The sequence below is a fragment of the Bidens hawaiensis genome, unplaced genomic scaffold (genome assembly GCF_021521415.1).
Source record: "Bidens hawaiensis isolate Kalapana, Puna unplaced genomic scaffold, B.hawaiensis_p1.1 tig00029885_1, whole genome shotgun sequence".
Lineage (NCBI taxonomy): Eukaryota > Viridiplantae > Streptophyta > Magnoliopsida > Asterales > Asteraceae > Bidens > Bidens hawaiensis.
In genome coordinates this window covers 110,347-124,951 of record NW_027494963.1, presented here as the reverse complement: position 1 = coordinate 124,951, position 14,605 = coordinate 110,347, and the positions used below count along the sequence as shown (strand labels likewise).

The window sequence follows — 14,605 nt, the reverse complement described above, 5'->3', positions numbered from 1 at the left end:
CTTCATGTTTTCTTATATCTATTGTTTTATGTATGTGCTTGCAAATTCATTGTTGGTTAAGTTTTAGTTAGTTGATGTTCAATATGAGATATTCCAAAGAAATAGGGGCAAGATTTGGTGGGACATAGTTTAGTGGGCATTAGATAGCATGTAAATATCCTGGTCTGATTTTTTAACACAAAGGATTACAATGATGGAAATTATTCTCAAGGCACATCTAAAACTCTTGACATGAATTTTGGAGAAAATCTCCAAAGATTGAAAAAGTTCATGTTTTCTTATTTCTATTTTTTTAATAAAATGTTTTAACTTATGGGAGTAACTGTCAAGCTTTTGTTAAATGTAAAACTTTTTATTAGTTGCTTAGTTATTTTTATCTATATACATATTTGTTAGTTTAAAGGGCATTTTTGTCATTTGGCATTATTTTGGTTTTGTTAATGTTACTGCTGCTGCTATTATGGCATTTGGAACTGCTGAATGTTGTTAAAATTGTGTAATTAAGGCTGACATATTTAAGAGCAATTAAACACGAGGTCGATAGAAGACTTTTCCACAATGCTGCTATGTGGAAACAAAGAAGAGAACTTCCTGACTGTTAGGTATGTGCCAATGGCTGGGCACAGTGGTTTGGATTTTTTTAAAAGAACATTTTCGGTTCGGTTTATTTTTAGAAAAAAACTAATTTTTAGGTTTGGTTTATGTGCCAATAGGTGGGCACGGTGGTATTGGTCTGGTTCTAATTTTAAACTCCTTTATAAAAGTTTGGCTTTTGGTTCTTATTTAAAACAAACCTTAATAAATATTTGCATATCCTATGTTCGATTAGCTAAAATTGCTGAGACACTCCTTTTATCGCCCATGAAGGTAAGTCATACTAAAATAAATTTAAATAAAATTTAATTTCATTGGGTCAACCAATGTTAGAACCGAGCCCCGGTGCGGAAGCGTGAATAATCGTTATTAAACAACGGTGTGGAGCTCGGATCTAGGGTTAAGATCGAATCTCACTCGTATTCACTCTTGAATGATATCTGGACGGATGAGGTGTATTGGGAGAGATCCTGATTTGATTAACAATCAATAATAGGATGAACAATTGTAATCAAAACACAAAAGATAGAAATTGTAGTATGAAATATTAGCCGAATGATTCTCATTAAGATGAAACACTCATACATACATTCATACATACAATCGATTAAGAAATATCAGCCGCCACCAGGAGAGCTCATCCTGGAGGCGGAGACTCTCTCAAAGGGATAAAACCCTAAATCTCACACATACACAATACAGTCACTCATACTAGACCAAAGAATAAAAACATTTATTTATACTAGTCTAGCATGACTTGGTCTTCAAGCCATCCAACCTTGGTTGAGACCAAATAATATATTTTTCCCCCAAAGATTAATTCGATGCGTCGGTCTAAAATATAAGTCCGAACAATTTCCCCCTTAGACCGATGCCATCGAATTTCTTCTATGATCACCTCATAACTCGTTGTCTTTCGTTGAAATTCTCCCTCTCACGTTAAGCTTCTCCCGTTTTTCATTTCGAATCATCACTCTTATATCACTTTTGGGTATAGTTGTATGGGCATATGAACGAGGCTTTGAACTTCAAAGATCTACTTCAAGTAACAAGGTTATCACAAAAAGAAATAAACTCATTGTGATCGTCAAATAATCTTCAATTCTTCAAATTTGTCTCTTCCCTTGTAAATCATCTTCAAACCATTCCCTGAATCAAGATATCATTCAAGTCAACCATAACCCGTTCTTGACTGTTCAAGTGACTATTTCATAAGAGGTTAAACTCTATTGATCATCCTTTCAACATTGTTGCTTGAGATGACTCTATCTTCTCATCCGTACTAGGAAATCTGAAAACTGACAAACGATGAAACATCTTTGAAAAACCTTGGATTATTAATCTTGATCAACTTTTCCTTAACTCGAGTCTTTTACTTGATTTGAAGCATGCCATTTACAATGAAATTCAAAGATTTTTACTCTCCCAATTTCGTTGCAATTGTCTTTAATAAATGTGTCTTCAAATCAAGTGTGGGTGAAACAATCTTGATCATCCTCATCAAGATTGTAAAAATCTCAGATAAACATATTCAAAAGTTGGTTGACACATAATGTGATTAAATCATTAAGCTTGGTCAACACTTGTTCTTGTAAAGCTCTTGATGAAGTCGTGAAATTGGATGACGTATGAATTCCATAAGCTTGTTGATGATTGGAGAAAAATTACCAAAATACCCCTGGTATATATCTTCCGTAGAGAACAGCTTGGTCAAACAGTCAACGGTACCAAAAATCTCAAAAGTTTCTTCAAAACTTTGAAATATTTCACAAACTCTGTTTCATAGCACACAGTGTGCTTGGGATCACTTTCCTAGCATAAAGTGTGCTTGGGAGCATTTTCCTAGCACAGAGTGTGCTAGGAGCACTTTCCTGGCACAGAGTGTGCTAGGAGCACTTTCCTGGCACAAAGTGTACTCGGAATACTTTCCTAGCACAAAGTGTACCCGGAAAGCAAAACACTTGTGATTTTTTTCAATTTTCAACTAGCACAAAGTGTACTCGGAAGTAGTTTCCTAGCACAAAGTGTACCCGGACAGCAAAACACTTGTGATTTTTTCAATTTTCAACTAGCACAAAGTGTGCCCGGAAGCAATAGTGTGCTCGATTACTTAGTGCTCGGAAACAAAAGTGTGCTCGGATTACTTGGTGCTTTTTCATTTTCCACCAAACATGCTCGGATGCAAAAGTATGCTCGGGAGCAAGGGTGTGCTCGACACTAACTTGAGTTTTCTCTTCACAAGCATAATTGTTCAGAAAAAAACAAAGTATGCTCGAAAAAGAGTCTGCTCGAATAAATAACAAAGTGTGCTCGAGACTTAAAGAAGATAGTTTTCTTGAGAAGACAAAGGATATGCTCTGGGTTTCACAAAGTGTGCTTGAATTTGATGTGCTCGATATAAGATGCGCTCGAAATAACCTGTGCTTGAGCCAAACAAAGATGTGCTTGGGCAAAACACCTCCTGTGCTCGTAGCAACACTTTGTCATTTTCTATACTCGAGTTCAGTCTTATATGATCATAGTATGCTCGAGACACCAAAACTTCATTTCTGCATAATCAGTTACTGGTTTGCCCTTGCAGAACTTGCTTGAATATTCACTTTGCATCTGCTGCAACAAACCATAATGATATTGCCTCTAGTACATGTTCATTTATGACTTGTAAATTCTCCATACCATTTTGTACCAGTGGCAATGTTTGTCTACCAAATCATGTACAGTTCGAGAAGCACAAATAACATAAACAATAGCGAGCACATATAAACCCTAATTTTCAGATCTGGAAACAAGTATCATAATCTGAAATTAATCATTGTAGCAATATCCACGCTATCTCGAAATCAAAGAAACCTATCTTCATATCATAATAAACATTTTCAGATCTGGAAATCATTAAATGAATAGTGTTGCCCCAAAACGAGTCAAATAACACTGTTACATTAGATCTGGACCGTTCTGACCAAATAAACATGAAATTGATGTTGGATCTCCAAACGAGTCATCAACCCAAACATCAATCCATATGCTTTTCTCCAAATCATCAAATAATTTCAAAACCCCCAAAAGTAATTTCAACGAACTTCATCGTTTAACGTCCATGGTGGATTCAAGAGCGATATGAATCTGTTCAGTGGTTAGTCTGAATGATTCGGTAACCCCGCTCTGATTCCAATTGTTAGAACCGAGCCTCGGTGCGGAAGCGTGAATAATCGTTATTAAACAACGGTGTGGAGCTCGGATCTAGGGTTAGGATCGAATCTCACTCGTATTCACTCTTGAATGATATCTGGACGGATGAGGTGTATTGGGAGAGATCCTGATTTGATTAACAATCAATAATAGGATGAACAATTGTAATCAAAACACAAAAGATAGAAATGGTAGTATGAAATATTAGCCGAATGATTCTCATTAAGATGAAACACTCATAACATACATTCATACATACAATCGATTAAGAAATATCAGCCGCCACCAGGAGAGCTTATCCTGGAGACGGAGACTCTCTAAAAGGGATAAAACCCTAAATCTCACACATACACAATACAGTCACTCATACTTGACCAAAGAATAAAAACATTTATTTATACTAGTCTAGCATGACTTGGTCTTCAAGCCATCCAACCTTGGTTGAGACCAAATAATATATTTTTCACCCAAAGATTAATTCGATGCGTCGGTCTAAAATATATGACCCAACAATATCCCCCTTAGACCGATGCCATCGAATTTCTTCTATGATCACCTCATAACTCGTTGTCTTTCGTTGAAATTCTCCCCCTCACGTTAAGCTTCTCCCGTTTTTCATTTCGACAGCAAAACACTTGTGATTTTTTCAATTTTCAACTAGCACAAAGTGTGCCCGGAAGCAAAAGTGTGCTCGATTACTTAGTGCTCGGAAACAAAAGTGTGCTCGGATTACTTAGTGCTTTTTCATTTTCCACCACTCATGCTCAGAAGCAAAAGTATGCTCGGGAGCAAGGGTGTGCTCGACACAAACTTGAGTTTTCTCTTCACAAGCATAATTGTTCCGAATAAAACAAAGTATGCTCGAAAAAGAGTCTGCTCGAATAAATAACAAAGTGTGCTCGAGACTTAAAGAAGATAGTTTTCTTGAGAAGACAAAGGATATGCTCTGGGTTTCACAAAGTGTGCTCGAATTTGATGTGCACGATATAAGATGTGCTCGAAATAACCTGTGCTTGAGCCATACAAAGATGTGCTTGGGTAAAACACCTCCTGTGCTCGAAGCAACACTTAGTCATTTTCTATACTCGAGTTCAGTCTTATATGATCATAGTATGCTCGAGACACCAAAACTTCATTTCTGCATAATCAGTTACTGATTTGCCCTTGCAGAACCTGCTTGAATATTCACTTTGCATCTGCTGCAACAAACCATAATGATATTGCCTCTAGTACATGTTCATTTCTGACTTGTACATTCTCCATACCATTTTGTACCAGTGGCAATGTTTGTCTACCAAATCATGTACAGTTCTAGCAGCACAAATAACATAAACAATAACGAGCACATATAAACCCTAATTTTCAGATCTGGAAACAAGTATCATAATCTGAAATTAATCATTGTAGGAATATCCACGCTATCTCGAAATCAAAGAAACCTATCTTCATATCATAATCAACCTTTTCAGATCTGGAAGTCATTAAATGAACAGTGTTTCCCCAAAACGAGCCAAATAACACTGTTACATCAGATCTGGACCGTTCTGACCAAATAAACATGAAATTGATGTTGGATCTCCAAACAATTCATTAACCCAAACGTCAATCCATATACTTTTCTTCAAATCATCAAATAATTTCAAAATCACCAAAAATAATTTCAACGAACTTCATCGTTTAACGTCCATGGTGGATTCAAGAGCGATATAAATCTGTTCAGCGGTTAGTCTGAACGATTCGGTAACCCCGCTCTGATACAAATTGTTAGAACCGAGCCCCGGTGCAGAAGCGTGAATATTCGTTATTAAACAACGGTGTGGAGCTCGGATCTAGGATTAGGATCGAATCTCACTCGTATTCACTCTTGAATGATATCTGGACGGATGAGGTGTATTGGGAGAGATCCTGATTTGATTAATAATCATTAATAGGATGAACAATTGTAATCAAAACACAAAAGATAGAAATGGTAGTATGAAATATTAGCGAATGATTCTCATTAAGATGAAACACTCAAACATACATTCATACATACAATCGATTAAGAAATATCAGCCGCCACATGGAGAGCTCATCCGGGAGGCGGAGAATCTCTCAAAGGTATAAAACCCTAAATCTCACACATACACAATACAGTCACTCATACTAGACAAATGAATAAAAACATCTATTTATACTAGTCTAGCATGACTTGGTCTTCAAGCCATCCACCCTTGGTTGAGACCAAATAATATATTTTTCACCCAAAGATTAATTCGATGCGTCGGTCCAAAATATAAGTCCCAACAATCTCCCCTTAGACCGATGCCATCAAATTTCTTCTATGATCACCTCATAACTCGTTGTCTTTCGTTGAAATTCTCCCCCTCACGTTAAGCTTTTCCCGTTGTTCATTTCGAATCATCAATCTTATATCACTTTTGGATATAGTTGTATGGGCATATGTACGAGGCTTTGAACTTCAAAGATCTACTTCAAGTAACAAGGTTATCACAAAAAGAAATAAACTCATTGTGATCGTCAAATAATCTTCAATTCTTCAAATTTGTCTCTTCCCTTGTAAATCATCTTCAAACCATTCCCTGAATCAAGATAGCATTCAAGTCAACCATAACCCGTTCTTGACTGTTCAAGTGACTATTTCATCGGAGGATAAACTCTACTGATCATCCTTTCAACATTGTTGCTTGAGATGACTTTATCATCTCATCCGTGTGGGTGAAACAATCTTGATCATCCTCATCAAGATTGTAAAAATCTCAGATAAACATATTCAAAAGTTGGTTGACACTTAATCTGATTAAATCCTTAAGCTTGGTCAACACTTGTTCTTGTAAAGCTCTTGATGAAGTTGTGAAATTGGATGAAGTTTGAATTCCATAAGCTTGTTGATGATTGGAGAAAAATTACCAAAATACCCCTGGTATATATCTTCCGTAGAGAACATCTTGGTCAAACGGTCAACGGTACCAAAATTCTCAAAAGTTTCTTCAAAACTTTGAAATATTTCACACTCTGTTTCCTAGCACACAGTGTGCTTCGGATCACTTTCCTAGCACAAAGTGTGCTTGGGAGCATTTTCCAAGCATAGAGTGTGCTAGGAGCACTTTCCTAGCACAAAGTGTACTCGGAATACTTTCCTAGCACAAAGTGTACCCGGAAAGGAAAACACTTGTGATTTTTTCAATTTTAAACTAGCACAAAGTGTACTCGGAAGCAGTTTCCTAGAACAAAGTGTACCCGGATAGCAAAACACTTGTGATTTTTTCAATTTTCAACTAGCACAAAGTGTGCCTGGAAGCAAAAGTGTGCTCGATTACTTAGTGCTCGGAAACAAAAGTGTACTCGGATTACTTAGTGCTTTTTCATTTTCCACCAAACATGCTCGGAAACAAAAGTATGCTCGGGAGCAAGGGTGTGCTCGACACAAACTTGAGTTTTCTCTTCACAAGCTTAATTGTTCAGAAAAAAACAAAGTATGCTCGAAAAACAGTCTGCTCGAATAAATAACAAAGTGTGCTCGAGACTTAAAGAAGATAGTTTTCTTGAGAAGACAAAGGATATGCTCTGGGTTTCACAAAGTGTGCTCGAATTTGATGTGGTCGATATAAGATGTGCTTGAGCCATACAAAGATGTGCTTGGGCAAAACACCTCCTGTGCTCGAAGCAACACTTAGTCATTTTCTATACTCGAGTTCAGTCTTATATGATCATAGTATGCTCGAGACACCAAAACTTCATTTATGCATAATCAGTTACTGATTTGCCCTTGCAGAACCTGCTTGAATATTCACTTTGCATCTGCCGCAACAAACCATAATGATATTGCCTCTAGTACATGTTCATTTCTGACTTGTACATTCTCCATACCATTTTGTACCAGTGGCAATGTTTGTCTACCAAATCATGTACAGTTCAAGCAGCACAAATAACATAAACAATAACGAGCACATATAAACCCTAATTTTCAGATCTGGAAACAAGTATCATAATCTGAAATTAATCATTGTAGGAGTATCCACGCTATCTCGAAATCAAATAAACCTATCTTCATATCATAATCAACCTTTTCAGATCTGGAAATCATCAAATGAACAGTGTTGCCCCAAAACGAGCCAAATAACACTGTTACATCAGATCTGGACCTTTCTGACCAAATAAACATGAAATTGATGTTGGATCTCCAAACGAGTCATCAACCTAAACATCAATCCATATATTTTTCTCCAAATCATCAAATAATTTCAAAACCCCCAAAAATAATTTCAACAAACTTCATCGTTTAACGGTTAGTCTGAACGATTCGGTAACCCCGCTCTGATACCAATTGTTAGAACCGAGCTTCGGTGTGGAAGCGTGAATAATCGTTATTAAACAACGGTGTAGAGCTCGGATTTAGGGTTAGGAACGAATCTCACTCGTATTCACTCTTGAATGATATCTGGACGGACGAGGTGTATTGGGAGAGAGCCTGATTTGATTAACAATCAATAATATGATGAACAATTGTAATCAAAACACAAAAGATAGAAATGGTAGTATGAAATATTAGCCGAATGATTCTCATTAAGATGAAACACTCATACATACATTCATACATACAATCGATTAAGAAATATCAGCCGCCACCAGGAGAGCTCATCCTGGAGGCGGAGACTCTCTCAAAGGGATAAAACTCTAAATCTCACACATACACAATACAGTCACTCATACTAGACAAATGAATAAAAACATCTATTTATACTAGTCTAGCATGACTTGGTCTTCAAGCCATCCACCCTTGGTTGAGACCAAATAATATATTTTTTACCCAAAGATTAATTCATGCGTCGGTCTAAAATTTATGTCCCAACAACCAAACCTGTAAGTGATTATTGATTTATTTCAAGCTTAATTAGATGAAATTGATAGTAAGAATAATTTGGGTGTTAAGTGTAAAAGGTTAAAAGCGCAAAAATAACTCAAGTATTTTAATACTCGAGTTTATTTGGTCTGAATCGAGCTTATCTTATTAAGAGCATATTTTTAAAGCTCAAAGCCTTTTTTATTTTGTATAATTTGGAGGTATATTGATGATGAAATTTGGTTTGGTGTCATAGGTTCTATGGGTCAAGGATTGGACTCCCCAACTTGATGGCGCACACGTTGAGTTCCATAAGGGGAATCGCTAATGCACACATTGAGTCAAACATGTTTACCGGTTAGTGTTGACTGTTTTAATTAACTTTTGACTTTTTTGGGTTAAACATGAAAAGTTTTTCATTGCATATGGCTATAATTTGTTTGTAAACTTATGTATTATTTGTCATTAACTCAAAGTACTGACAATATGGGTGTCAACGAGCCATGCTTAGCCCAAGGGTTTAGTAGTGTTTCCATTTTTCATACTTTTGTGATCTACTTAGTTTATATCACTTGCCTAGATTTGACTACCAAACAACTTATGATTTTGATTCTTCAAATGATCAAATGAAATGATCTCTTCATACATGTGCAACATTTTTTTAAATATATTATTTTTCCTTTTTAGAGTGTTTTTAATACTTATTGTTAGTTAAACCACTTGTATGAGCTTCTTGACCTCTACTATAAAAGTATTTGGATCATTTGTAGAATAATATTAATATGCTTCATTCATTTGTGTGTATTAAGACTGCTAACTTTTGGCTTTACATCTCTCTCACGATTTGCTTTGTGAGTGTTTTATAGCTAGAGTTTGTAATTGGATTCATATATTCTAAAATAGGTTGATTTAAGTTGCATTACAAATTTGCATCTCTAATTTCCGGGAAGATAGTCTTGCTTTTGTGGTTCGTTTCTTTCTTCTCTGAACCTTTTTATATGTGTTGTTCATTTATGGAATTTTGTTTGCTAAACAATTCGTTATTATTTCCTTGAAGGGGTCCGTAGTTCTGCTGCGGTTTCGGAAAAGATCGTTTTTGCAAGAATGGGACAATAAAGATACATTATGCAATTACTTTCAAAATTGTGTCGTATATTAGAACATACATTTTATTGTATGATATAAAACCACTCCAGCATATACATATGTTCAAAAAGATCAACAACTAATAAATAGTTGTGTTATGCAACATTTTTACCGACATTTTGCAATAGAATTCATGGTTTATACACTAAGCATAGGACGCCAACTTCATTGTAATGAGACCATTGTTAGCATACCAATTAACCTATGTTATGCTCTTAACTACATAATGCATTGAATAGAATGATGCGTTTTTCTTTTGTTAAGTCATATTTCGTATTTTTTATTACTCATTGGTAATAACATTCTTATGAGTAAAAGACAGCAATAGCGTGAACCATTATTAAATTAAATGAAAAATTATTTTTTATTATTTCAATCGTGAAAAAAAAGTTACAAAATTCAATGAAGAATTATTTTGGTATGGCTTGTATATTCTTCGGGGGTGTTTGGGATTATTTATTTTACCTCCTTATAATTTATTTAAGTTATAAGTTACAAAGTTGTAACTTTCCCAAACATCTTATAACGTATAACCCATAAGTTATAAGCTATAAGGAATCCCAAACACCTCATGTGAAGCTGGTTATCAGACTCTAAGTGGCAAAATGGGTGGTTTGGTAACAAGTTTCTGGTCAAAAGAACTAATTCTGCGCACGAACACTATGACAAAGAAAAGTAATAGACAAGTATTGCGTTACAAAATTGTTGTCTCCTCCGCCGCATCGCTCGGGTACCTACTAGTTCATTATATATAAACTTTCATTATACATAAACTTTCTTCAACAAAAAACTAACAATAATTAAACAAGTACAACAAAATGGTATATCCTTTAAAAAAATATTACATCAAGCTTACCTGGAAGTAGTAAAAATAATAATAATAATAATAATAATAATAATAATAATATCACTTAACTACTTCATTTTCCACCACATTAGATCTCCATGAATTCTCACATACCCCTCATCTCTAAACTCTCCACTTTCATCCCTCTAAACCCCATACTTAAAACCATAACCTAACCATCATAGTCACCATCACCAAAACCCTTCTTAACCCACTCCCCAAATCTGATTCGTCCATAAATGGATCGAACAAAATGGAGCCTTTTGCTCTTTTATTTGGAGGCGGAAGAGCAACGGTGGTCGGCGGCAGCATGGAGCTGTGTGGTGGTCGGCGGAATCGGAGGTGGAGGGGTTGACGGAGGTTAAGGAGGAAGCATGGTTTTGTGTTTCTAGGGTTTGAAAAGGGGATGAATGAAATAATAGATGAGAAGAGGAAGCTGATGTGAAAAGTGGTTGGTCCATGTCTACGTGAAGAAGTGGGTGTGCAGACATTTTTTTAATGAAATGTCTTCAGAAAAACAAATAATCAAACATCTGCGCGTGATCTGCGTAACCTAGACAAAAGAGCCCAAAAAGAATTTCTCAGAAAATACAAAATACAAACATCCCCTGAGGGTAGCTTTGTGACATATTTATTATTTTAAATGAAGAAACAATAAGTAAAATATGTCTAAACACTTGGAAGCCAAGAGACAGTTGCAAACAAGAGTAGGTTTTTACTTAATTGAAAGACAAGACGGACAATTATAGCACCTAAAAACTCATTCTCTCTCACTCTTAACGAATAAGTATAAATTACATTATTTATTTATGATTTTAACTTTATAATAAAGGTAATCTTATTCATCTCATCTTAAATAAAAAAACAAATAAACTTTATATATTTATAAAACTTATATATGTGCAAGTTATGTGACCGAACTCATTTTAAAAAGAAACTTAAATATTAATATAGAACTTGTAAAAACTTAACATTAACAAATATTTTTATTTTATGTTTCTTATCAATCTTATATGTTCTTTACCAAAATTTAGAAAAATATTTTTTTCTTAAAAAATGTCAATCCTGATATTAAATATAATACATATAGATAATATTGTTGTATTGTATATATCTAATATTTGTTGTAGTACATATATCTATTGGTGTTATATTACCTATATGCAATATAATAATATTATTGTATTACACTCATATAATATTGTTGTTTTGCATATAATACAACAATACTCCTATGTTACATATACATATAAGAGCATTCTCTCATCCTGTCCTCTAATTGTATGTGAAGGAAGTTTGCAAATTATAATGTGGGGCTTTGAGTGCTTCTGAGTGTAAATTATAGGGTGAATGGAGAAGATGTAGTGATTTTTTGTACATTTAGGAAAACAAAGTTTGTTTCTATTTATTTTTTAATATTTGTTGAATTGGTTGTGAGTAGATGAGAGAAAACTGTAAAGATAAATATATAAAAAAATAATTTAACTGAGTAAGAGAAAGAAATTTAGTAGTTTTTTAGTATAATTATAGAGATGGGAATGAGGGCTAGGTTGAGAATGCCCTACACTATCATATATATATATGTAATATGTGTCAAATACTGCAAGCCACTTTGTTTGGGTCAAGTTTTTTCGAGTTATTTATTAATTATAAAGCTGTCCTTTCTTGGAAGAGTCCTATCATGATCATTCCCATATATGTATATAGGGCCAGGTTCTTTTAAGAATTAAGCTTAGTTGTGAGAACTTTGAGGACCACACAAAAATAAGATAAAAACATATAATTTTTTATTTTTTAAAATTTGGAAGAGTGTGAATACACTTTTAGGAGTACTTTTGTAAAAGAAAAAAAAAAAAAAACCTCCGAGAAAATTTATAAAAAAATCGACAAAGAAGCATGTTACATATGTAAGAACCTATGTAAAATTGCAAGAAACATATATATTTAAGGTGCGATGATGGAATTTTTTTTCGATTTATTTAAAAGTATCTTTGCCTTTTCTTTTACAACCAAAATACCTTTAAAAGTATACAGAAGCTTTTCCATTTTTTAAACGTAGTTTTTGGTAATTTTTAAAGTTCTAACTTCTCAAAATATTCTAATTTAAACGTGTGAAACTAATTTATACACACACCATTAGGGACAGACCTAGTTATTTTTTTTAAAAGTATTTTTTTAGGTAGGCTTTCGTATTTCACTATCCCTAAAGAAATATAACATTACCCTTACTTTTTTAAAGCTCAACCAATTTAAAAATTCAACTCAATTAAAGTCCAACCAAAGTTTAAAGCTTAAACCAATTATAACTCATTAACCCTTTCCAAAAATTATACTCGCTTGGAAATTGGAAACTAGTCGGATATCAAAAAGCGTTGCAACAAGCACCACCACTCGACATCATTTTGAGATTGAAATTTCTAATATGGTTTGGATATGCAAATTTAAGAACTTGAAAATAGATTCAGTAAGATCTAAACTAGTTTGTTAGAGAATATGTGTGGTTTAAATCCTTGCGATTCATTTACTAAGTTTTATATATCTAAGATAAAGGCATTCTATGAGATGTATGCGAGTGATTTTAGTAATGAAGAAGGATGACGTATTTCAGGTGATGATTTTACGACATTTTATTACACTTTTAAGGATGATGATAAATCTGCAAAATTGGGTGTAATGCGTGGCCTTGCTCGTGTAATGGTGGTAACCGGATAGCACATCACTTTTCCTTTGGTTTATCAAATATTGAAGCTACCGTTGGTTTTATGGGTTGCAACCGCAACCCTTGAAAGATGCTTTTCTAAAATAAAGCTTATAAAAGCGGATTTGTACAACTGAATTGGTGACGAGTATTTGAACAATGCTTAATTTATACGGCCAAAAGACAAAAGTTTTATAAAGTAAAAGAAGAAAATGCAATGGCTCGATTTCAAACTTTCAAAAAACAAATATAAAGATGCACCCAATATGTTTAATTATATTTATTATTATGTTTATATTTTTGTTCTGTTTACATTGGGTGAAATACGGTAAAAAGAAAAAAAAAAAGTAAAGATTGCCTCTATAATTTAAAATTGATATTTAGATCCGTCAGTACACACCTTTCATTCTCTCTATATAAGCACATTTTCTGTTAAAACTTTTTGCATCTTTGATTCTATATATATCAGTACCCATTCTCTAGCGTCATAACCAATTGGCCTACCTACTTTACAATGTCAAGCAGAAGATCAAGACAGTTATCATCTGGGGCTTCCAGAATCTCAGATGATCAGATCATACAACTCCTCTCCAAATTACAACAACTTCTTCCTGGTACTCGTATTCAGCGGTCCAACAAGGTTATAATAATTCGTTTACCATTATAATTTATTATCATATAGATATTGTTTAATCTCTCTTAATTATAATTTTCGCCAATGTAGTCCTCCGCTTCAAAGGTTCTGCAAGAGACCTGCACCTATGTTCGAAGCTTGCATCGAGAGGTTGATGACCTTAGCGATCGACTTTCAGAGTTATTATCCACCATTGATGCTGGTAGCCCTGAAACTTCCATAGTTAGAAGCTTGATAATGTAAAAATGCCCATTTCTATGTATCATTATTTCTTAATTGGCTTCTTAATGAGAGTCGTATTTAGAGTTTAATCGAATTATTAAAACACCATAGCTACATGCATTATTATTATTATTATTATTATTATAAAATAACAATTAATTAATTATTACACTTAAAGTGTGTGTGAAAAATTTTCTTGTAAGATATACCATTTATATTGGTTCACGGATTTTGTATGAGATCATGAAATAACATTGTATACATTAATAGTTTTTATTCTCACAGAAACTTTATTATTTCAAAGCCGTAAAGTAAGAACCTAAATATTGATATCTGTAAGTTTTATTGTAACTGTTTCAGTTGTAAAAAGTTGTATATGATATACTAGTTTATTAATTACCCCTATGTTTGAGAGTAGGAAATAGATAAAAA

The 14,605-nt window shown here is 34.0% G+C and overlaps 1 protein-coding gene across 1 annotated transcript; it reads left to right on the top strand.

The window, feature by feature from the left end:
* The first annotated feature begins 13,812 nt into the window (after nucleotides 1–13,812).
* LOC143579609 (transcription factor PRE6-like) lies at nucleotides 13,813–14,215 on the top strand. Its single transcript, XM_077062861.1, has 2 exons — nucleotides 13,813–13,957; nucleotides 14,042–14,215. Exons 1-2 carry the CDS (start codon nucleotides 13,832–13,834, stop codon nucleotides 14,192–14,194), a joined length of 279 nt encoding a protein of 92 aa, XP_076918976.1. The 5' UTR covers nucleotides 13,813–13,831; the 3' UTR covers nucleotides 14,195–14,215.
* The last annotated feature ends 390 nt before the right edge of the window (nucleotides 14,216–14,605 follow it).

Coding starts and splice junctions, on each gene's coding strand:
- LOC143579609 (XM_077062861.1), top strand. CDS start 13,832: ATGTCAAGCAGAAGATCAAGACAGTTATCATCTGGGGCTTCCAGAATC. Junction 13,958..14,041: donor GTATTCAGCGGTCCAACAAG/GTTATAATAATT, acceptor TCGCCAATGTAG/TCCTCCGCTTCAAAGGTTCT.